The 23,964-nt window shown below is 44.3% G+C and overlaps 1 protein-coding gene across 1 annotated transcript; it reads right to left on the bottom strand.

The window, feature by feature from the left end:
• Window positions 1-503: 503 nt before the first annotated feature.
• aplp2 (amyloid beta (A4) precursor-like protein 2) lies at window positions 504-22,900 on the bottom strand. Its single transcript, XM_068745520.1, has 17 exons — window positions 22,781-22,900; window positions 21,095-21,224; window positions 15,648-15,760; window positions 14,366-14,583; window positions 14,014-14,204; window positions 13,571-13,738; window positions 12,259-12,392; window positions 11,302-11,376; window positions 10,774-10,932; window positions 9,961-10,089; window positions 7,858-7,957; window positions 7,088-7,261; window positions 6,535-6,570; window positions 4,752-4,834; window positions 3,812-3,889; window positions 2,608-2,763; window positions 504-2,370 (listed from the first exon to the last, which is right to left on the bottom strand). Exons 1-17 carry the CDS (start codon window positions 22,898-22,900, stop codon window positions 2,269-2,271), a joined length of 2,166 nt encoding a protein of 721 aa, XP_068601621.1. The 3' UTR covers window positions 504-2,268.
• Between the last annotated feature and the right edge of the window lie 1,064 nt (window positions 22,901-23,964).

Below are 23,964 nucleotides of genomic sequence, written 5' to 3'. Positions count from 1 at the left end.
GACCCAACCTCAGTGAAGAAAGAAACAGGCATGCATGAAAACAAATAATCACATACTTATTGTATTATATTATTGTGAACAGACACATTTTGTGTGTGTTTGCAAGTTGAAATTAAATTTCCAACAATAAATTAATGAATAACGGAATAAGCGGTTAGAAAATGAAATGAAATGTAATGAAATTAATGAATGTATTGGTTCAACAGGGATTGTGTGATTGAGTGTGTGTGTGTGTGTGTGTCTGTGGTTATTTTGTTGTGGTAATGTAAGTAAGAAAGACATGAATGGCTGCTGAGCTTGCAGGCTGCAAAGTTATCATCAAAATACGCGGTTTTCTACATAGATATATTTGTTCTGAAAGGTTTGTCTGATGTTTGATATTTGACTTCTTTTATTTTCTATCGTGAAGTATAGATCAAAACACACTCACACACACACACACACACACACACATTGCGTTTAATCTACCCATCCACCCATGAAAAGATGAGATCCATGTCGGTCTTGTGAGTTTATTGACGTGTATCCTCCCTGTAACCACAAATCAGTTTAAATTGTTTTCAATCATTTTTGTAAATCACTAATAAGCATATTCAATTCGTTCCCAGTCCCCTCCCACAATTAAGCAGGCAGTTACAAGATTGAAGCAGTTTGGGTGCATAGTGAGACAGTCACATACAGATATATACTGTCACAGCAAGAGGAAAGAAAGAAAAGAAAACAAACTTGAAAATATATATATATCATATTATTTCATTTCATATAAGGACAATGAACACCACAACGAGTCCTCCAGAAAAAAGCCATGATTGCAACATCAACTATACAGGCATACAAAGACATTACTAAGAGAATGAAAAGCGGATTCTAGGGTTGAGTTTTCTTATTTGCTACCTGTAAAAATACACAAGGTAGCATTTATCAGGAACCAACTCTCCTAGCCTCGGCCCTCTGCCCTCTGCATCTCTGTCTGCCTGCACAGTCCTCCAGCTCCAAGATGCCTTCAGGAAGCTTTTTCAGATAATTGTTTTTACCCCTAAATCTAACACAACACGTTCACTCAATTTTTGGGGGCCTCTGTTGGCCCAATGGGCCCTAAGTAGCTCTGCATTTTGGGCCGGCGCTGGTCTGTCGATCAGAACGTCGATGCTTCAGCTAATCTAACAGTTTCTGAAATGTTTTTCTATGCCATTTATTTTCAAAGGAGCTTTTCTGATTCTTGGTGTTTGCGGAACATGATTTGTGCAAAAAATAATAATTAACAAACCAGGAAACAAATCAACAAACAACTCTTGTCTATCTTTGTGGGGTTTAAAATAACAGCCATACAGGAACCTTTCAGGTACAAAGTATGGAAAAAAAAAGAAGCTTCCCAAATACATTCAACTGTGTAACACTTTTCTATAGGTATTATCCTATTGATGTTGTCCATTTTGTGTGTGTCAGAGGAGATATATTAGCACACTCACTTTTTAAGGGATCAGAGTAGGTTGATGTGTTTGAGCTGGAGGTCTGTGCACATCCTCACCTTACCTGGTCTAACAGTGTGCCTGTAAACACAACTCACATCCACCAAGCTAAGACCTCTAAACCGACTTCTAACCTTCTTCCTGAGGAAAGAAGGTGCATTAAAAACATCTACTCTTATATATATTTAAATTGTATATGTATATTTTATCGTTACAAAGAACAGAAAGTAAATAATTAATGATTAACATTTTTTTTTCTCATTTGTTGTTTCTTTTGACATTTTAATTGGTACAAAGAACCTTCATATACAAGCAATATATTGAGAGGAAAAAGAGCAAAATGAAACACCAATTCTTTTAGAGCAAGCCATCGGAAATTGCATAAATGACACTTGCATGGTGGAAAACTGAAACGTGCCAGTTTGATGATATTTGAAATGGGCTTTATCTGCATTTCACTCTAAAAAGGAACAAAAACGCCTGCAGAAATGTTATACATCTTGATCTGAAATATCGATATTTACAGAAAAATCTGTAGAATCACGTTTCCATAATGCAAAATGGCAGATACCTTTTCAAAAAAAAAAATATTATTATTCAAGAAAATGATCAAAAAGAGCTCTATAGTTCAACAGTAGCAGTAGTAGTAGCATTATTTATGGATCGTTTCGAACAAACCAGTAAATGGAAGTGGATGTACGCAAATGATCTCTTAATAGCATATGATATTGGTCAGTAGTATGTTTCCCCCTTGGGTGCTGTCATCTCATCCTCTCCATCGCGCCCCACTAGGTCCTTATTAGATCTGCATCTGCTCCAGGTATTTGTACGTGGGGTTCTCGTAACCGTGGTTCTGCATCTTGCTGAGATGGCGTTCTTCTGGCGTCAGCATGGGGTCAACCTGTGAGTCACACAGAACACTCATGACCTTAAGAAGGGTCGCTCGACTCTAGAGAAGGACTAACGCGCTGTGTGCGTTCTCGTTGCACACGCTTCAGGGACAGAGATTGAATTAGCTGTGCATTAACTCGTGTTTACATGGGACCTGATCTTTCAATTTAAATATGAAACAACAATGAACTGCATCGCAAAATGAAAGCAGAGCAGCGCCTGCTGTCTGCTGAAGCACGTAGTTTACCTCCACGATGCCATGACTGATGGTTCCGTATTGCCGCTTCCTCAAAAGCACCAGGCTGATCACAATCACAGTTGCTATGGCCACTGCAATCACCAGCAATCCGATCAGCGCACTGCTCCCAAAGCTGAACTCTTCTCCGAGAGGGCGGTAGGACTCCTAACAGGTAGAGCGGGTGAGGAGAAACACATCTGAACACTGGAGTAACAAAAGGAGATCCGTCTTCTTCACTGTTATAGTCACTATACACAGATAATAGATCATTAACTGAATGGATAATTAAAAGTTATAGATTATAATGACAACAAATTTCTTTTTTTTTTTTAAATAAAGGTATCTGCTATGCTATGCAGTTCACCTCCGTAGCAACAGATTCCCAAAGCCCAGCTTTATGCTATTGCTTTCAGGCAGACTCAAAGAGATCTTTGCATGATTTTTGATAGTTTAATATTTTTTTGTGTGAAAAGTTCTAAAAGGTTTCTTGCCCTGATCAGTAGCATTCTCGCAGGAAATCAGAACAATCCGAGAGTAAGTTGTTACGTGGTCAACATCCATAAGAGAAATATACAGTTCTACCCAGGTTGAAACAGAATATATATATATAAGGCAGATATTTGTTTACAAGACTAAATAAAGGAGATAAATGAAGATTCAAATGAAAAAAGAGAATGAAAAATTAATTCTCAAGTTATGAAAAACAACAACCCTGTGAAATCCTCTTTGAGGATCTGTAAGACAGGATCAACTTGTGAATAGTGGGTACACATGCATGAAATGTGTTCTTGTGTGTAATACAATACAACAACACTCATCTCTGGACTCTCTTACACAATGTAATCTGGCACATATGAGGTGGTAATCATATGTCATCAGGCTGCTACTGGGGAGATCATTTACTTTTCACACATAAACTGAGCACGTTCAGTTTGCGTGGATTCACATTCATTACATCATCCGAGATACGCAATGTGTGTATTCAAACACATTCACGTAACAAACATGCACCCATGCAGAAACAACCAAAACGTATGAGCCTGAACGGAAACCTACGCAACCGAAGGGGGATTCAGGGTCTGATCCAAAACTGCCCCCCCCCCCCCCACGCCCGTTATCATATTTCTGCACACTCCCCTCCTTCTTTAATCTTCTCCCAGCTCATAACTACTGCTCCCCAAAGGGCCCAGTGGAGGGCGCTGCTTTTACTCACCAGCTCATCACCATGCATAACGCTGACTCTCTCAGCACTGTAAACCACTTCTTTAACATCCAGGGACTCATCAATCACCTGTCAACACAGACAGGGGAGCCCAGGTTACACTCCCCACAGTGTGAGACAGACGGGATGAGAGAGCGAGAGAGCGAGAGAGAGAGAGAGAGGGGTGTGTGAATGTGCAATGGATTAAACGGGAAAGATCATCTGTGTTCGGGTGATGATACACTTAGACTGAAAGGAGAAAGGGGGGGGGGGGGGGGGGTTGAAGGCATCAAAGACACTCTTTTCTCAGCACAGAGTTAGCATGTCTTTCAAAACACGCTGTACTAACTGAGCACGCTGATCTAAAGCGGCGACCTGAATGGATGTGTGTGTGTGTGTGTGTGTGTGTGTGTTCAGGAGGCGGACACACACTCTGCTGTTTGCAGCGAGAGAGCAGTCCAGAGTCTGTTCCTCACAGCACTGAGGCCATAGGTGCCCCCCCCCCCCCCCACCACTTGGTATTATCAACGTCAGATTTCTCCGTCACAGAAGGCAAAAAAGAAACACGCATGCGTTGAATAACTTGCGACGATTCATATTCACACACACAAATGCAGATTTTCAGTTGCCGTTGGATCAACATGCGGAAAGGCAGCACAGATTCAGCAGCCAAGCATGATGGGAAAATCTGTGAGGAGGAATCTGTCTGTGATAAAAGTAGCATGCGACGTAGAACACGGTGCGGAGTTGATCCAAATGAGGGTCGGTTGGCAGAGGACGAAGAGAGACTTGCAAATGGACACATGTGAAATGGTTGTAGCGCATTAGAATTTAGCCTCTTTGCACAGTTTCTGCAGCGTGCGCTTTGACAACGCTGCTCTCGGCTCACGCTGAGCAAGTTACAAAAGCTCCGAGGCGCACACACAACGACAAAGCGGCACAAAGCTCTTACCACATTTGTGCTGATCTTGGGTTTGCTGTTGATGATTCTCTCCTCGGCACCGATCAGGCCATCCAAGCCAGACATGGCGGAGCCTGCGGGAGTCGAAGGAGCACACGGTCAATAACAGCAGAGCAGCGGCAGCAAGCAGGTTCAGGATTATTGTTACTGGACGACAGCACACCGCTATCCAGCTCTCACAACCGTCGCCTTCAGCTCTGCAGCCCACCGACGATAACAAAGCCTTTTCTTCCAGCCAGCACAGAGCGAGCACTGTGAAACCAGCGTGTCACTGACCTTACGCTTCTCTGCAACGACACTCTTAAAAGAGACGTTTTCTTTCGGCATATACAGTAGCGGAAAATTCTCCACAAAATGTCCAGTTGCATGCAGGAATTCACAAGAGGAAACCCCCCAAACCAATTAGGAGTCATCCTCACATCTCCACGTTCAAAACTCTGCATCGCATCGCTGTCGTTCCTCATAGTCCCTGAGAATTGAACAGGTGACCTTCTTTTAAAAAGTCTAAATGGGTGGCCAAGACAGAAACGGGGCCAGACTGTCAAATATGCATGTTAGACTGATGGTTTTTAAGGAAGCATAGGATCTACTAAAATATGTACCACCGGATAAACCATGAATAAATCAAGAACTGAGAGAAATAGATTGAGCCAGGCAGGGAGAGCAGCTTCCTGAACAATAAAAGGCAGCGGTGAATCTGGTGTTGGTTTACGGTCTGCTGCTGCTGCTATTCAGGGGAATGCGGCCGCCTATGGATTAAACGCAGCTTCATTCTGCAGCAGTGACGCCTGAAACGCTGCTGGATTGTCAGATGGTACTGCAGGGTACACTTAGTGTCACAGACAGCCACAATGACAGACAGCACAATGGCAGCGACCTCTATGGGAACAATGTGACCTCTGTGTGGATTTCAGAAAGCACTGAAACAAGCAGTCTGCTAATCAATCAGCCATTTGACAATGAGTCGCATATCAAGCCACTGTGCGTATTCATTCAGGCAGAATGCTGAAAATGTTTCTCTCTTTTTATGAATCATTATTTATACAATAATAATTATTGTACTATTGACATTTTTCAGAATCCCCTGATATCAGACGAACGGATGAAGTATTGTAGAAACGAATCTATAAATTCACAAGAACAATCCTTATTGGCTGTAGTTTGGTAAGGAAAATGCAAAACCGAATAGAAAGAGACTAAAAAGAAGTGCATCTAAACTATGAATCGAGATGTATCATTAGTGGCACGTGTTTATATGTTAACTGAGGAGAGACAGAAGACGCGACTCAAACGGTTCCCTCTCTCAGGCTTGAGAGGACAAATTGGAGCAATTTAAATTGGACTGGAGGTCAGTAGCAGAATCACTTTGTCTCCGACGGCACCACTAAATCACACAGCTTCTATCAGGGCGAGAGGCCATGAGTGTGTGGGCGGAGGAATAATTAAGCAAGGAGCTTCGGTACTAAAGACAAGATGACAGCATCATGACACAAGACTAAAAATAAATCTCTCTGAGAGGGGAACGGTGATCTATCGCTACGGCACTGACATTACTATTCAGTCTGAGATGATAATCCCAGCATAAGGGCAACTAAAACCCGACCACAGCCCACGTGAGTCCTTAAAAAAGTACAAAAAATAAAATAAAAAAACATCAAATGGCTACTGGTAGAATAGAAATGATGCGAGAGAGAGTGGAACAAAATAGCAAATGGAAAACAGCTCAGGAGATGAGGAGGGGGACGGAAAAACAAAATGCAACAGAGGCACCAACCTTTCTTGAAGGCGCGTGGGGAGTCTGATAGATCACCTTGGCATTAGAAATGGGCAACAGAAAAACAACAACAGAAAAGAGGAAGGAGAGAAGAGATCAAACTTAGGCAAGAAGAGCAAAGGCAGGATTATCAAGCTGTGTTAATCGATTAGTTTATTCGAGGCCTGACTAAAAACGTAAAAAAAAAGTGTGAGTCATTTCAGGACTCTTTCTATGCCCCCTGGGGAGTTGCCTTAAACATATTAAATGTGCTTTGGGGATGTTGTTTTCATCTTTCTGGAAGTGTTCCATCCATTCTTGATCATTCAATCGTTTCTCTCGTGAAACTCAGCTGCTTATTTTTATCTGAGCTCCAGCGTTGCTGCATTGAAGGCTTTGCCAAAGAAGAAAGTCCCGCATGCGTCCGAACCCATGACTCCACGACGCGCTTACATTACAATAAAGCACACTGAAAGCCCGTTCTGATGTGCTTCATGACCAATGTCCTGCCGACTTCTCTACACAGCCATTGTTCTAGAAGCTGCATGTGCCTGTGCCTGCTGGAGGTCCTCACCCTCTGGCTCTGAATGGGACCCCAATGATGTGGCCTGGAAGGGCCGGAATGGTTTGCCCTCAGACACGAGGACTTCCACACTCTCCTCCGACGACACGGTGACGTCTGACTGTGATTCGGAGATAGACGAGAGGAACTGGTCCATGTCAGCCTTCTGCTCTTGGAGAAGCTCATCTGCAGACAAATGCAGAGGGCAAACTGTGAGGCCGCCTGGCACGTGTTAACAGCCGTCATCCCCTGACACGGCAGAGCGAGACTTTCATCATTACTGGTAATTAGTTTATTTCTGAGAGCTATGTTCCTTGTAAACATGCACATCTCCCAACAGGATGCTGCATGGGGAAAGCTCTGACACAATTCTGCACTTGCCCTATAATTTAATATGTGCAGCAGCATCATGCTGCATGGCTCCATTCACAAAGCAAAGGGAGCAAAAAAAAAAAAAAAAAGGTGCACATTTCAAACGGTGTCACTGGAGATGAAAGCATCTCCTCTATCCCGGATCTAAAGCTGGTGAGTGGAGACCATTAAAACGAGAGTAGAAGCTGCATTAAATTTACACCAACATAAAAGACACTGTTCGTCTCTGATAATTGGTTTCCAGAACGCGCTGAAGCCCGGCTACTCGCCTCCTTATATTTGTTTCCCTTTGTACGAAGACAAGCTGCAGACCATGTGATTATGAGATTTATTCCTCTCGCTCACGGGCGGGTTCCCCCCCCCCCCCCCCTCCTCCTCCCAGCCGCCTCGGGGATACCAACAGAACTCACCAATTTCATCCTGAATTTCATCGGCCACATAAGGTACTTTGTAAAGCAGCGACAGACTCTGATTCATCCTCTCCTCAATCACACGCAGGTGGGTCATCACCTGGCGTGGGAAAAAGAAACACAAGCTGGTTGTCGTGTGACGGAAATCACGTTGTGGTTTTACGAAGGCAAAGGATGTGATTTAGCCACAGGATCAGGACGGCATTCTTTGCATCCAGGACTACAAGGCCATTATTGTAATTTTCAATTATTGCAATACTTTTATATATTAATTAGGTAGTAATTGTTTTATCTACCAAGAACAGATGCCCTTCGTACGTTCCTAAAATACAATACAATACAAATAATTTCTATATACTGAAGAAAAGAAATCAATCACATTTTTAATTAAAATGCTTAAAATAATAATCATTCATTAAAATTGTTGACACGTGACAAATGAAATGATTTAATGATTGTCTCAACAATAATCAATGTGGCAATTAATTTCAGAGGGATTTGCTCAGAAAAAGCTGATCTCGACAAAATGTTGAATTTAAAAATTTTAATTGATGAACCAGAAATTATACCTTCAGCCCTTAAAACATTTGTTGGGGTTTATGAGGTGGTCACAGGTTTTACCACCTGAAACTGTCACAGATGACACTTCAGGCCTCACGGCCATGTTCTAAGACAAAGGCGATCGAAGCTAACGAAGCAGGTGGAGACCAGCCAGCCAGCCAGCGACAGACATAAATCAAGTTCCTGAACTGACGCGAGAGCATCTACAACCAGCCAGCCAAAGTGATCTCCATTGCATCGTGGCGGATATCGAGACGATACTGTTTTGATCACAGAAAACGGAAAACCTTGCGTGTTCCAAAAGATCCGGCGGTTGCTTTCACTGTTTCGACCTTCAATGTGATGCTTGAAAGAGGAGACATATTTTCTCAGTTCTGCTGCCAGAGTAGTTGGCAGAATATGAAAAGCTAGAATCCACTGACGACGCTGACCAGCTCGAGGCTGATAGCTGCCGTTGATTCACCACCATGACCATTCAATCGTTCCTGCAGTTCACCCGAGCCAGCAACAGATGGCACTATTGGACCTCTCACATTAAATGCACGTCGCAGACTCAGTGCTTGTTGTGAAAAATCCTCATTATTGTGATTATATATCCGTGTGTCGGGGCAGAGACCTCTCCTCAGCGGGATTGGTCGGGCTTTGGTGTCAGAAGGTCCCTTCTCAGAAATACATAGATCACAACAAGCGTATACTGTTTTCACAGGGCTCTTTTATAATGCACTTCAAAACCACAAATGATGCGAGTTGTAATATTGTAAAACTTGCAGTAAAAAAAGAAACATATTTTTGATGAGAAACACAGGAAGCAGGTTTAACAAATAAATCATGTAAGAAAACAACAATACAGGCTGGCTTCCATTGACTGAGCACAGAGTTGGCTTCAACCCTTTGCCGTGTTGTCTCTAATGGAGGAGGATAACTATAAATGATGTCGGAGGGCAGTGACACACACACACACACACACACGCACACACACACACACACACACACAGGCGAGTACATCTAATAGAGGAGCTTCCAGCCAAATCCCTGTTCAGTGGCTCAGAGTCCAGCTTTACACAAGACCTGAGCAATTTTAATCATCGACTGAGGCGTAAGTGAATGAAATACCCCCCCCCCCCCCCCCCCCCGTAAAACAAGCCTACTCATTCCCCCAGGGCTTCAACACACACACACACACACACTAAGGGCAGAAAGGAGCAGGCTGAGACATCATTATCTCTCCTGTATCTGAGCAGTAAATGTGGGGAGTGTGATTTCTTGGAGTGACTCAGCATGAGTCCCTCAGATTTTCTGACACCGCCTCTAATACAGTATGTCCTCATGTCCAAAAGCATCTCAGGGAAGATGGCAGCCCTCAAGGTATTGGCATGTATCAATTTAACACATTTCCTGCCTTTCAATGTTTTGGATTATTCTGAATTCTTTTTTTTTTTGGAGAATGTTGACTGGACTTTTTTTTTAAATTCATTATTTTTAAATGAAGACATCATAACAGGGCTTGAAAAGAAATCAAATGAAACAAAACACAACACGGACCTGTGACTTCATCTGAGCAGCCTTTTCGGGGTCCACAGCCAGGACGTGCTGGTAGTGGCGGATGGTGTGCTGGCGGTCCTTGTTCTCGGCACGAACGTACCTCCTCAGCGCTTGCAGGATGCGGTGGGGCTGAGTGGGACAAGGAGTGTAAAGAAGACCGGTGAATGCACTCGGGTGGTGTCTGTGAAATGAGGACTTTTAGATGGATCTAGCAGCTGATGCACCATATCTCTCATTTGAGTGATTTTAGTTTCTTCTCTGGGGTGCTATCAGTCATTTTCTCATAAATTTTATTCCATTAATAACATTTCAAAGAGAGGTTTCTTTTTGTAGTTCCTAGATTCAGACTTGATTAGATTTAGAATTCTAAGATTATGGATGAAACATATAAAAAAGATGAGACAAAAAACCCAAACCCAGTTAAAAGTAAGCCTGGATGAATAGAAAACAAGAATATTGGATTTTTTTTGGTAGCGGGCTAACAGAGCTAACCCAGCACCATGAAATAAAGAGCCACACTGTGTGCTCGTAGAACGATCAAAAGCCCATTAGATAAGTGGAATTACAAGCATGACAAGGATCATAGCCGTAGATTCAATGTGATTGTGCCCATGAAGGATTTTGGGATGTGTATTTCTCTGGCCTCAGCAATCCATTCTCCTCATGATGAATCGTACTTTGGCAGAACGTCTTTAGACAGAATGAGATTAGCTCCAGGACATAAGTGGCATTGGTGTTTGGACGAAAAAGCAATAGACAGATGGAGAGGGTGAGGATGAAAGACGCTTTCAGAGGGAGGATTGTGGGTAATACCCTCGGGGGGTCAGCCTGTAGGGCAGCCAGGTAGTTCTCCAAGGCCAGACGGCGCCGATCATTCAGCATGGCCTCCACCCGGGCCAGGTGAGTCTCCACCAGCTGCTGCTTCTCACTGGCTGCTTCCTCCTCCAGGGACTCCACCATGGCTTGGAAATGCTAGAATCCAAATCAGGAACATGATTACGTTTGTATACGTTTGTATGCCAAGCAATGTTGCACAGTTGCACCCTTCCAATTTACATGTGACAAAAGAGGGATGAAAACGGCTCTCACACTCATGCATCGCTCAAACTTGCCAAGGGAGTTCACAACTCATTCAGAAGTCCCCCCCCCCCCCCACCACACACACACACACACACACACACACTCAGACAGTGCCCTAATTTAGACTTGGAGAGATAAAGATAGAGCAGCTAGGGAAAAGGGATCTTCAGTGACACAGGGAATAAGGGACCCGATGCCTCGAAGCAGTAATATCTCATCCAAACAAAGGAGGACTCCTAATGGGAAGGATCAATGTCTTACCTGGATCAATGTCTGTCTCTCAGCCTTGGGCAGGTTCTTCGCCTGGCGATCAGCCTCTTCCCATTCTTTGCGTACCTTGAGCGAGACAGACAAGAGGAAATGAAGCGAGATGCTAGACGACCCCCCCCCCCGCGCACCTGCTCACTCAGATATAGCCAGATAATAATCAAATAATAACATAAAAGTAGAAAAGCAGACGGATACCCTCATGGTGGGGACAACACACTTTGTGCTGATGCTGATTGACCATTGCTTCCTTCATAGGTGAATATAAGCCAAGTGACCTCAAATGGGCCTCAGAATGCAAAGATAAGACAGTATTTCTGTCTCACCTTCAGGGCTAATATTGATATTCAAAATAATATTACGTATAACTGAACAATCTACACAACGTCAGGACCCTTATTCCACAAAGCAGCAGCTGCATTTAACAAGATGAAGACCTTGAATGCTGAGGTCAGACTATAAAAATGTTATGGTTGAGTTTAAAACGAGAACAAAAATCTCACCGAGTTATTTTTGTTCTACAAATTTCACTTAATTCTAACCCTTCCAAACTGATTGCAAAGCAGGTCACAAACAGATGCTGAGAAGGACTGACGCAAACAGCCGCCTGACTGAACTTTGCTGAACTCGTGACTGACTGTTTTCAGCTCTGATTGCTTATTAATGACAGCTTTCTCCTTATGAGTGTAATCTATGAAAAGTCTAAATGGTCCATTCATTATTGTAAACTTGATGTTTATGCGCAAAACATAATTCTTTGATTAAAACAGTCCGACAGCACGAAAGTCGCGACTTCATTTAGCATAAACTGCAGGCTCAAAAAGGAAACAGGCAGAACATTCCACGTCATCTTCAGACCATTACTGATGCACTTCATATATACATCAAGTCTTACTGAGAATATAAAATCTTATTTAATGCCTCTTTATTCAGGGCGGTGTTCTAACGCACCCTTTCCATGCGATTGTGGTGCCTGTTCTCCAGCTGCTCCTTGGCCTTCTGGAAGCGACTGTGCTCCTTGTCGTCGGCCGGAGTCTCGAAGTAAATGTCAACGTCATCGGTGGGCTGGGGGGTTGGAGGAATGGCTGCAAAAGTCAGCAAAGGATTTCGAGTGAACAGGGCTTGCAGGCTGATAACAAAGGCAGAGAGACAGACGCAGAAACAGACAGACAGGTTCATCCAGGCTGACATACGTTTGCAGGACAGACAACAGGACAGGGGCAGCTGAAGAAGAACGCAGGTTGAATTTGGGCAAAAATCCTCCGTCTGTAACTCTGATAAAGTTAAAACAAACTGACAGCCCTTCCTTTTGGATTTCTTTCATCTCCCCCACCGGCTTTCGGCTGACATCTCCAAAAGTAATGGAAATATTTCCTGGTTTGACATCCGGGTCAGCTGGGGCGAGGCCAGAGGGCTCTGTCCTGGCTTCCTGACTACACAGTCACGCAAAATCCACTCACCGTGGTGCTTTAACAGTCATTTTCCTGACTTGGAAACAGGACGGGACTTCATCGTTTTACTTCACAATTAAAATGAGGCGTGACTATATAACATGAGGTGTGGCTTTAGGGAGAATCACACACTTCCTGCTGTCAACTTGATTTAAAAAAAAGAAAATCCAGGTGGTCACGGCTACGATTCGTGTTCAAACTAATGAAACGTGAGTCACCTTAAGGTGCAACCAAAGTGCCTGTTCTGGTCTACAAGTTATTATTATATACAAGTTTTTACTTGTATAATAAAAAGATATGATTGAGTATAAATAAAGTTGAGTCTGAATAGCAGCAGTTATTCAATGGAAGTTTTCTATACTTGATATAATACTGGATGCCATACACTGCTGAAGTGATGAATTTAACAAAAGAAAAATGTAAAAGTTTTTAATCAAGTAAAATACCAACAAAATGTGGTGTTAAATGTGAGGATTTGATTCAGATAACTAAAAACCTTTTGTTTTAGTTATTGGTATTTAGCTCGAGAAGGCAGTGACGAATAAATACCCAATACATTTTCTACCCTGAACAATTAATGTGCGGAATCCCTCAGTGGAATGAAAAACACAGAATGAGTCAGTGGTAAGATTGATGTTAAGCTGCAGTCATTTGTTAAGCGACAGGTTAGGACTACAGAGCAAGCGTTCCGTCTGACAGCTTGGCGACATGCCGCAGGATTCTCAAGGGTTTTCAGAGGAGAGTCTGCAGCAAAGGTACAAACAGAGAAAGAGGGGGCGTTGTCAAACCGGCCCCTGTGGAGTCAGACTTACTCAGGCGCTTGCACACGGCCATGCAGTATTCCTCCGAGTCGAAATTGTTGCGGTTGCCGGCACAGCCCCCGTATATGAAGCGCACGCACTTCTTCTGACTCATGTCGAAGTGCCAGCGGGGCATGGAGGCACGGCAGGGGCCGGTCTCAGCCTCCAGGATGCACACCGCTGCCAGGGGACAGCGTGTTAGGTCATCCGGCCACTAGGGGCAGCACTTCAATCCAGTCGTTGTTCTTTTTAAATGCGAACAAAAACGATCACCAAACAGGTCCTACTACCCCCCCCAAAAGAGACAGGATGATGTTTGCGCACTCAGATAAAGTAGAACAGAACAGTCTGCTGTGGGCTGAGGTAATCACTCATCTACTAACAGCCTGGTGGATAATGAATAGTTCAAACAGATTGATTATAGGTGAGACACCAATAAGTGGAAGAGGACAAACCTTTCACCTCCTGCAGAGTCCCGTCCTCATCTTGGGTCTCTGGCATTTTGTTGCTTTCTTTCTTATCATCCTCGTTATCTGCCTCCTCGTCCTCATAAACGTAATGGTATTCCTCCTCGTCTTCCTCCTCCTCCTCCTCCTCGTCCACTGGCTCCTCCTTTTGGGTGGGCTCCTCATCAGCTGGTGTCTCACTGGGGGGGGGGCGGGGTTGAGGTAATTGAGTTCAGGAGAGGAAGAGGTGTAATTTATCAAGGAAGAGCAGCTGCCACGGGTCAATGCCACAACCCTTTCATTCATCAGGGAAATGTATCGAAGGCACAACACAAATGCAACCGCAGGTTGCACGACTTACCCGTTCTCCTCTTCCTCCAGATCACTCTCGTCAATCTCCTCATCCTCTACCTCCTCTTCTTCATCCTCCTCCTGCTCCTTGGAGGGCAGGGAAGATGGCGCAGATTCCCCGGTGCTGGAGGAGGGGCAGCACACATACTCGGTGCCGTGGAACTTGTCAACGCCACAGGGCAGCAGCATGCCGTAGCTGTGCAGCGCCATGGCGTTCTTTACGCAGGCCTGAGGTGGTAGAGGAAGAGCGCTGATGAAACATGGCAGAGGGCTCTAAGGAAGGGCGTTTTAGGACTGTCATTACTTTATTGTTTCATCTTTCGCTTTGACATGTCTTTTGACCTCACGGTAAAAGACATGCTCATTTAGATTTATGCCTCGTGTCACATATGGTCTAAAACATTCCCTGTAATGCAGAAAGGTTCAGAATCAAATGAATTGAATGTTGCATGACAGTCAAAGGAACCAGTTTAAGGTCCAACCCCACAAAACTAATGTGTTGAGGAACCTGAATTCCATTCTGTCCTGTTAAGTTGTCACTAACATCGTGAGTTACTTTTGAAATAACATTTAATGTTGGGATGTCACTGAAGACCGTGAGAGGTTGTTTTGGAGCTAACCTTTATTTTATTTAGGATTTATAGCAGTCGGTCTTGTGGAAAAGGGGCAGATCATTTTTTATTCAGGATAGGAGCTTGTTTGTGTTAAATGCATGAATGAAATGAATAAAAAAATTCATTTAACTGACAGGATATTTGTCAGAAGAATTCCGCTTCAACTGACTCAGAGCGTCTCAGTGGCCGCTTGTGAGGAGGCCCAGTGAGTCATTATTCTCATGCAGAGTCAAAGCTGCAGAAGATTCTCTGACTCAGTCAGGAAGAGTCAGGAAACTCAAAGCGGAGAGAGATCGGAGACCTTTAATGGGCTTGGTGCGCTTCTGCTCGCATTTTCGTGGTCAGTGCGGTCCCTAAGGGCCGGCTTGGGGGGGGGGGGGGATTAGCTGCATTGCAGCCGCAACACTTATCTGATTAGGAGCCCAAATCTGAAGGCTCCCAGTTGGCCTGAGATCAGAGGGCCTCAGAGACTCACAGAGACAGATGGAAAGGTATTACACAAGGAAGAGGCAAGATCAGGAAGTTATAAAACTGTAACCAGGGAGACAGGGACTTAAAATTAGCTTAGCTTAAATTCCAAAAGTTAAGTCGATGCTTAAGACGGCCTCTCCCCACAGGACTTTTCTTTTCCACTGCTCTATCTGTGAATACAGCCTCCCGCTTCCGCGCCGTCCTTACCTCTTTTGCCACGCCGTTCCACTGCTGATGGCTGATGCACATGTCCATGCGCTCCTTGTGGAAGAACTTGCACTTCTCCGGAACCAGGAGCACATCGCTCACAAATTCGCCCACTACAAGAAATCAAGACGGATAAATTTGCCTGTTAGTCATGCCCAGAATTTGTGAAAAAAATATATATCAATCCCGTTCCCTGTCACTGCCAGGGTTAGAGACAATAAATCATCCAGTGGAACTAAAAAGGAATAGCAGATGAATGAAAAATGGCAGTATTTAATAATTCATAGATGCCTGGGCTTTAACATTTCATCACAGAAATGGTATAGAAGAGATGCGTCTCTCTTCTATAAGCGCACCCTGGAACCAAAATGGCATGGAGATCCGGCTTCACGCTCTGACTCTTGAAGGGAATCGTCCTGCAGGTCGGTGTAACCATTTACTTGATGAATTCCATTTTGAAATGTTTTATTCATGTGACAAGCCCACAGAAAGTAGAGCCACGAGAAATAAGGTAAGACGGGCATGTTGTGAAAACCACGTGTGCTCAGACGTATGCTGCAGGGGTCATCAGAAGGCTTTGGGAGGACGGCAATGGCCGACGCACGTGGCAGCTTGACAAAGCGCCCAGGTCGAAACGCTGCCGTCAGAAACATATGGACGGCCAGGCAGAGGCAGAGAGAGAGAGGAGAAGAGGGAGGATGAATTGCAGGTTCAGGGCAGGGTCCAGATCACAGTGGCCGGGAAATGGGTGGACTGAAGGAACAAAAATGAGGGTTGGGAGCCGTCCTGGAACTCCTCATTAGGTGGTTCGCCACTCCCTCGGCTTGAGGCAGAGCTGCTGCAGCTCCAAGTCGGAGCCAGGCAGTGGGTTATAAAAGCAGCGCTTTGGAAAATGAGAGGGTAGGAAAGGAAATAGTAGAAAAGTAAGCAGCTGCAGTAACACACACTCCCGTACTGCCATCCTCAACCCTTCAGTCTCCTGCTTCGTCCATCATTTGGAAATGTATTTATTACATTTCCTCAAATGTGCTAACATACTAGTATATATACTGTACTTTGATTAAAACTGCAAGAAAGAAAAAATGTCACCTTGGGCTCCGTGAAACTGTGTTACGAGTTTTTCTGAGATTGACTGAACAGTCAGTCCTTTGTCTCGTATTTAAAAATAACAGAAGGCAACATAATTTAGTTGCTTATAAAATGTGACTCATTGTTACGGCCCGTCTAAACGGCCCGACTGTTTATTAGGTGGTTGAAATGAGCCCCATCTGGACTAAGTGTAGTATTAAGGTTGAGAAACAGACCAGTCCAGTCAAAACATCAAAACGAAATAACACTTTGGAAAGTGGCTCTTCTGTACGAGTGCCTTTAATCAAGCGCAATATTTTAATGGTTTCTCCTGATTGTAGTTCTTAATTGTACTTTTGCATAAATAAACATTTGAATGCATGATTTACTTTGTAATGGGTTATAAAACACATATTCATATTTTTTTTACATTCACACCCGTCTGCTTTGGTTGGAGCGGGCTTCAAGCGTACCCTGCATTCAGTCCCACTGCAGCGCGTGATGGATGGTGGAGTTTGTTGAGCAGCTGTGCCTCGCAAGCAAGAGAGCACATACTCCTCATTCTCAGTGACCTCCACTCCACCTTTCCTTTTCATCCGCCCTTCCTTTAACCTTCAGCTATAGACATCCTCGCTAGCAGTCTTCATTACCCAGACTGACTGCAGTACGGGTATCCATAAAACACAATGCCTATAAAACACACCTTGAGCAATTGAAGTCACACTTACATCACTAGTTAAGTAGTTATTCATAACCTCCATGGCGGAGGTAATGATATATCAAATGCTTTTTTTTTTATCCGGATCATCACCAAAAGGTTCTAAATTGTTCTTGGTATCTTTATACGCCAACCATGAAAAGTAAAAGTGAATCGGAGCGGATGTTTTTAACAGATGGAGTTTTCAATGTTAAAATTGTATATTTTTTCCAGGCCTTGTCCTGGATCAGATCCAGATGATATCTTTCATCATAGTGATCATCAGACCCCTTTATGACTGTGATTTCTGATTAGTGAATTGAATGCATATTTTATATGGTATGATTTTTTTTTTTTTTTTTTAAAGCCTCCATTGGAAAAAACGTTATTTTTTTTGTATCCAGATGGGTATTCCGGATTGCGCTGAAAATCTAGTGGCGGAAAGCAGGAAATAAAACAAATAAAATATAAATAGGCTAGTCTGCCAAGAGAGCAGGTGACGGTCACAATGAAACCCCGTCAAAAACCGAACTTCCTTGGCGGAGGTAATAAAACAATTTGCATTGAACTCCTGGGTTTGACTTCCTGTTCATGCAAAGCATTTCTACAATTTCCTCAAATGTTTTAATGTTAATGATAGCTAACACCTAAGCCTGGGCTGTTTCACTTCTCTGACCCTTCAGCTCACATTTCGTTTTGCTAAATAGCAGCTCTGTGTCATAATATTCAAATTACAAAGCATAGTTTTGGTCATGACTCTGTGTTACACAGCTCAGGCTCATTTCTAAACACTTCGAGGGGCAGTTTGAGAGAAAGGAGTTTGCATCTACTTCACAACAGCTCTAGTGATATCAGGAGTCTGTCACTGTGTGCCCTACTTTCAGTAAATCAGCCGCCCTAGTCAACAGGAAAGGCAAAGAATATCTTTAATCGCTGCTAATTTAATTCCACTTCTCACTAAAAAAACAAACAAAAAAATTCCTCAAAGAAACTACAGAGTAAAGGTCAAGGTCAAGACTGGAGCTAAAGATAAACCTTGGGATGCCTGAAATAATTCTGATCTAGATTATTATTATTAACGATCAGTTGCCTCTTAGAGGGCGTATAAAGTAGCAGGCATCAAACATAGTTTTTGCCTTTGAAAAAAATACTTCTAAATCCTTCCGACTCTGCCTCCACACACAAACACAACGTAGCTGCTGTGCATGGGGACTGACTGCCATGCAAACCAGCACCCCACTCTCACAGCTGTGAGATAGCCAGGACTGTCTGTCTGTCTGTCCTCGCTGTCCCACACGGAACCAAAGAGTCTGCCTTTTGGTGTCTCACAGAGGCATCTTGCTGCAGGGAAGAGCCATTGTTTGTGGACCTGAAACACGGAGGGATTGTGGTTCTTCAAACTGAGCCTTTGCGAGACGGGACACAGCGAAAACGCATTTCTCTGTACTTACACTTATCTTCATCCTGAGCACCTGCATTATTCATGTAAACCTATTAATGAGGCATTGAGGCTGGTGGAGCCTTTTTGTTTTTTTTCATGGCATCCTTTCAGCTCCACTTCCTTCAGTCTATTCGATTTCTTTTTGATTCTATTAGAGTTCATGGAGCCTGATGGACAGGAAGCAGGAGCTGTTGTGTCAGTCTCTTTGGAACACGTTGTGACCACGATGGACTGGAGAGGTGAGGTGGCAGTGGCATATTGTGTCTCGCAGCATATGAGTGCCCTCCAATTAAGCCTCTAACATGCTCCATTACATAATTACACAGAAACCCACTCAGCAGCGTCCTCCTTGCCAACGCCTTATTGTTTATCTCTCCATCTGTCTCTTCTGTTCTTCCAGATAAAACATCACATTTGAAAATTGCAGGAGAGGCACAGAAGGCCTTTGTAATTTGATTGGGCGTTAGCACACAGACATTTAACAACGATGGCAAAAAAGAACAAGCATTGAGGCTATTTCATTATTTCAGAGGAAGTAATGTGATTGTTTTAATTAAATGGCAGACATGGCACAGTGGCTGAATATTAATGAAGGGCTGCTGATGGATGTGAGTCCGAGAGGAAAGACCTCCAGGATGCGATGATGAGAGCAAGCAGGCGACTTTGGGAAACTGATTCGGCTGTCTCTGAAACACCAAGTGACCACTTTAGCTGTGCCGTTTGCTGTCCCATGAATTTCCCATAAGCCTCCTCTTTGCGTTTGCCAAAAACGCTCTTGAACGGTAGCCCATTTCACAGTCCAGTGGAATTGCTAATAGGTTTTTCATCTTGGAAAGCAGAACAACTCAATCAGCAAGAGGCTTTCCGAGAGGATGGGTGGAGGCGTTCGCAGCACCGATGGGGAGTTGTTTTATTTTATTTCCTGACATAAGCCCCGTTTACGCAACCTGTGCCAGAATGGACGGGTGGCACCTTTATTCCGCTAAACACGCTATGGAGAAGTCATGGAGGGCCTGTGTGAGTGTGCAGCAGCGGTGGTGACAGTGCTGAGCCAGACATCTGTGCAAAGTGCCTCAGACAGCGAGGCGGACGGACGGACGGACGGGACGGGTGTGTGATGATGTATTAAGTGTGAGATGATTATGGCCGTCGTCTCGAATGGTCTGGGAGAGGGACACTACCAATGGCAACAAGACCAGGTCCAGAGAGAAATGTGTTCCTATCTGGGGCGGCACATTAGGTTTCCATGGTAACCAAATGACCGGACATGGCCCAGATGTCTCTAATAACAAGACAAGGGGTCTCGTCTGGAGCCTGTTGTCTGCGAAGACTGCGAGAGGCGGTCAGTGCCAGATGCAGGAAAGGCAGATGCAATGCCTACCGAGTGAGGGGGAATGCAGAGCTGTTCTAGGACTGCACAGCGATGAAGTAAACAAAAGCCCCGTCGAGGCTGCAGTATAAAAGCACCCCAATGACCATAAATCCAGACTGGGGATCAGTAGATTACACAAGCCACAAGGGGATGGGCTCGGGGAGGAATGAATCCTAGCCAAGTCTCCTCTGCAAGGGTGAATGATAACTGAAAAACTAAAGCACAAATCAAATTGATCGTAGATTGCATGTACAGTATGCGATGGCTGGAACTACAGGGCGCTACCGTGCAGCAGAGCTGTAAACCTCGGGGGGGGGGGGATTTTGCATGTTGCCTGCAAAATCTGAGGCTATAGCTGACATTTGATAAAATAGAATACCGCCGCGTTGCCACTGTTGATTACAGCGGTACTGCGGGAGGAGGCGGGGGGGGGGGGGTGTGCATGACAGCACAGGCGACGTGAGGAATGGGGAGTAATAAAGCAGACCTCGCCACAGACCTCCCTTGCCAACCCTGGGCGTCCGTGCGAGTTTATGGCTACTGTCTGAAGGGAAAATAAGATTTATTGCTCAACAATCTTCCCCAGCAATAATAGCGTTAGCCCTCTAGCTATCTGTTCTGGGAGACATTAGCTTCCATCCAGTGCAGATCTGCTCAATCTGCAGCTCAAGGCCAGGATTAGTCGACTGATTCAGACTCCGATATTGGTATATGTCACTTCTGCCTATGGCGAAGATGTTTTATAATCACAGCGCCCCCCCCCCCCCTCGGTGTTCCGTAAAAGGCCAAGGTAGACAAGGGATAACAATGGAGAACATCTTCAACGGAGGGCAACTATAGGTGCTTTCCCTCTACATGTTATTGCTTACCTAAGCATTTATAAGGCACCACAATATGGGCATGCCCTTTGCACACCTTCTTCTCCTTCTTGCACCAGTTGTCGATGCGAACTGGCTGGTTGGTTTCCACCACATTTGTGATTTGGAGCTCAGGATACATCTGTTTGAGGAAGCAGGGAAAGGCATAATAAATAATGAGAGCTTGTACGTGTGTGTGTGTGTGTGAGAGAGAGAGAGAGAGAGAGAGAACGCATGTGACAGCAAAGCTTCAATGAGAGCCTTTAATCCACATTTTAGATTCTCTGGATGCCATCTGCTCAGCCATGAATGAGGATCCAACCTGCCCAAAATGCCATCAAAATGTCATCAATAAATGTAACTGAAGCTTGTGGGGGACGCTGCACCAAAACACACGGCCCTGCTTCTTTTCATGGATAGCTGCATAACATGCCGTGACAGCAAAGCCAGGAGCCTCCTGGGTTAGAAGATAGAGCAGGAGACGTAAATAAGAGTGATATCCGTGCTTAGGAATAACAGATCCTCCATTTTAGAGACAACTGTCGAAAGTAAGGCGCTGGCACAGGCGCTGCTCATTAAAACGCCACCCGCTTTGGTGTACGGTCTCTCTCACTGACAGCTTCACCCCTTACTGCCTACATGCATTTACAATTATATTAAAAAAAAAATCACGTTTGTGTTGTCAAGCAAGTGCTAAATTAAGTGCAGTATGTTAATTTGAATATTGCACATACACATTTAGCTATGATGCTAATTAGCATTGACCATAAGTGGCATAATAGCAATTAAACCAATTGTTCCAGGTATGTAGATTATATTATTGAGCTATTATAGGGCTCTGACATTGAATAATAACATACGTTCATGTACAATCACTGCTGATCCATTGTCATAGGATTTCAAATACAGCTTAATGCTGGAAAAATCTATATTATCCTTGTTATGTGTGGAATATGCATCAACAGGCATTCATGGTATATTTACCAGGTGACAATATTCTACAAGGAGTTAGTTCCTCTTCCAAAAACAAATCACACTGAACAGATTTCTTTTCATGTTACTGGCTAAATTGAATCTATTCTAAATGTATATTTAATATGTAAATCATTACATCCCAGTGAAGGACCAGAAATTAGAATGATGTTCAAACAATTGTTGCATGCACTATGACGCTACCGGTAGCTAAATGCAAACGAAACAACCAAGTACAGTCTTCTGTTCACACCCCGAGATGCAGCTCTGGGTTTCATCTATAATTTAATGTTACGTCTACTTTCATCCTATTACAAATTTACATGTGCATGAGAGGATGGAGAGGATGGAGAGGATGAGAGGACCACATTCATATCTAGCCATTAAGATTTCAGCTGTATACTCAAAGGGAAGACCAGATTGCTTATTGTATAACAATAATATACTGTATAAGACATAACATTGACACACACACACACACAGCATATCCAACCACGGTTTATACACCAATCTCAATATCCACCACTCAAAATGCATACCAAAAATGTAATATTGATATTAAATAATAATTTTGCATTTTCAGTCTCCGTCTGAAACTCAATCTAAAAGCTCCTCCGTCTTCACTCTTCTCATGATGTCTCTGTCCTCTTCAGGCCGGCTGTTGTGGTCGAGTAATTCCTCTACGGGGAAGCAGAGCAGAGCGACGCCTGTGTCGCAGCAACTCACCTCCTGGCAGTACTGCAGCACTCCCTCTTTGGTTCCTACGCAGCTCTTGGCTCCAGATGGGTCGGGTTCCCAGCGGCCAGTCTGAATGTTGACGTGCATGTTGAGTTTCCCGCAGAACATCGCCACCTGTGGCTCAGCCACAGCGAACCCCGCGCCTGCATTGGCTGCTAGCGCCTGCAGAGAGACAAGCGAAGAGCGAGAAATGAGGTGCGACGCAATCAATCATTACACAGCCATGAAATGTGTAGCCGAGTTCTGCAATGGGTAACTAGTAGATGTGAAGAAGAAGAAGCAATGCCAGAACTGTCTGCAGCGCTGAGAGAGCAGAGGGGCTTACAGAGGAGACAGATTAACAGCGCAGGAGTTGACGGTTAAACCAGCAGGGGTTTGACTGTTTTGGATTTGGTGTTTTGCTCCGATGCGTTTTGAGTGACTGAGAGACTGCACGCTAAGAGAAGTGAAATAAAGGCCGACCGTCACGCCTCGCAAACCAGGACGATCCGGGTTGAGGGCAGAGCTCCGCTCCTGCAAGCGTCTTGGGACTAAACGCCTTCCACAGACGATGGATCATTTATTCTACAAGGTAAACACCGATAGTTCCCGACTCACTATGACCTCCGCCGTTTGTTAAATCCACCTCTGTGTTTATCTCCAAACCCTCTGAACATGAGAGAAAGCCCTATATCTCTCCTCCCTGTTGTCCTTCCTGTAATCATTTATCGAACCCTGCAGTTCCTCCTTTGGCAAACAGGAAGTTGGAACGCCCAGTCGTTCACTCAGAATGACTTAACACCACTCACTTTAGAAAATCCACACCTCCTATTGGCGACTGCACGACGAGTCAGCTCTTCATTGAACCGCTCGGTCACGGCCTGTTAACACCGAGCCGATGAGAGGGATGCGACAACATGACAGACTAACGAATCAGCGAGGCAATGATGATTCAGACTCGCTCAAAACACACACACACACACACACACCGGGGAGCCTCCAAACAGGAAATGGAATGAAACTGATCCCCTCTTGATTGTCATAATGTTTGTCCATTAGTCATTTCCCTGCCGCTTCGTCCGTCACCAGGTCGTGCTGGATGGAGCCTATCTCAGCAGTCAATGGCTGCGAAGCGGGGTACACCCTGGACAAGTCGCCAGGTCATCGCAGGGCAGGCAATCAGTTACACACAC

The sequence above is a fragment of the Brachionichthys hirsutus genome, chromosome 11 (assembly GCF_040956055.1).
Source record: "Brachionichthys hirsutus isolate HB-005 chromosome 11, CSIRO-AGI_Bhir_v1, whole genome shotgun sequence".
Lineage (NCBI taxonomy): Eukaryota > Metazoa > Chordata > Actinopteri > Lophiiformes > Brachionichthyidae > Brachionichthys > Brachionichthys hirsutus.
Note: the sequence above shows the minus strand (reverse complement) of the source record. Positions and strands in the feature narration are given on the sequence as shown.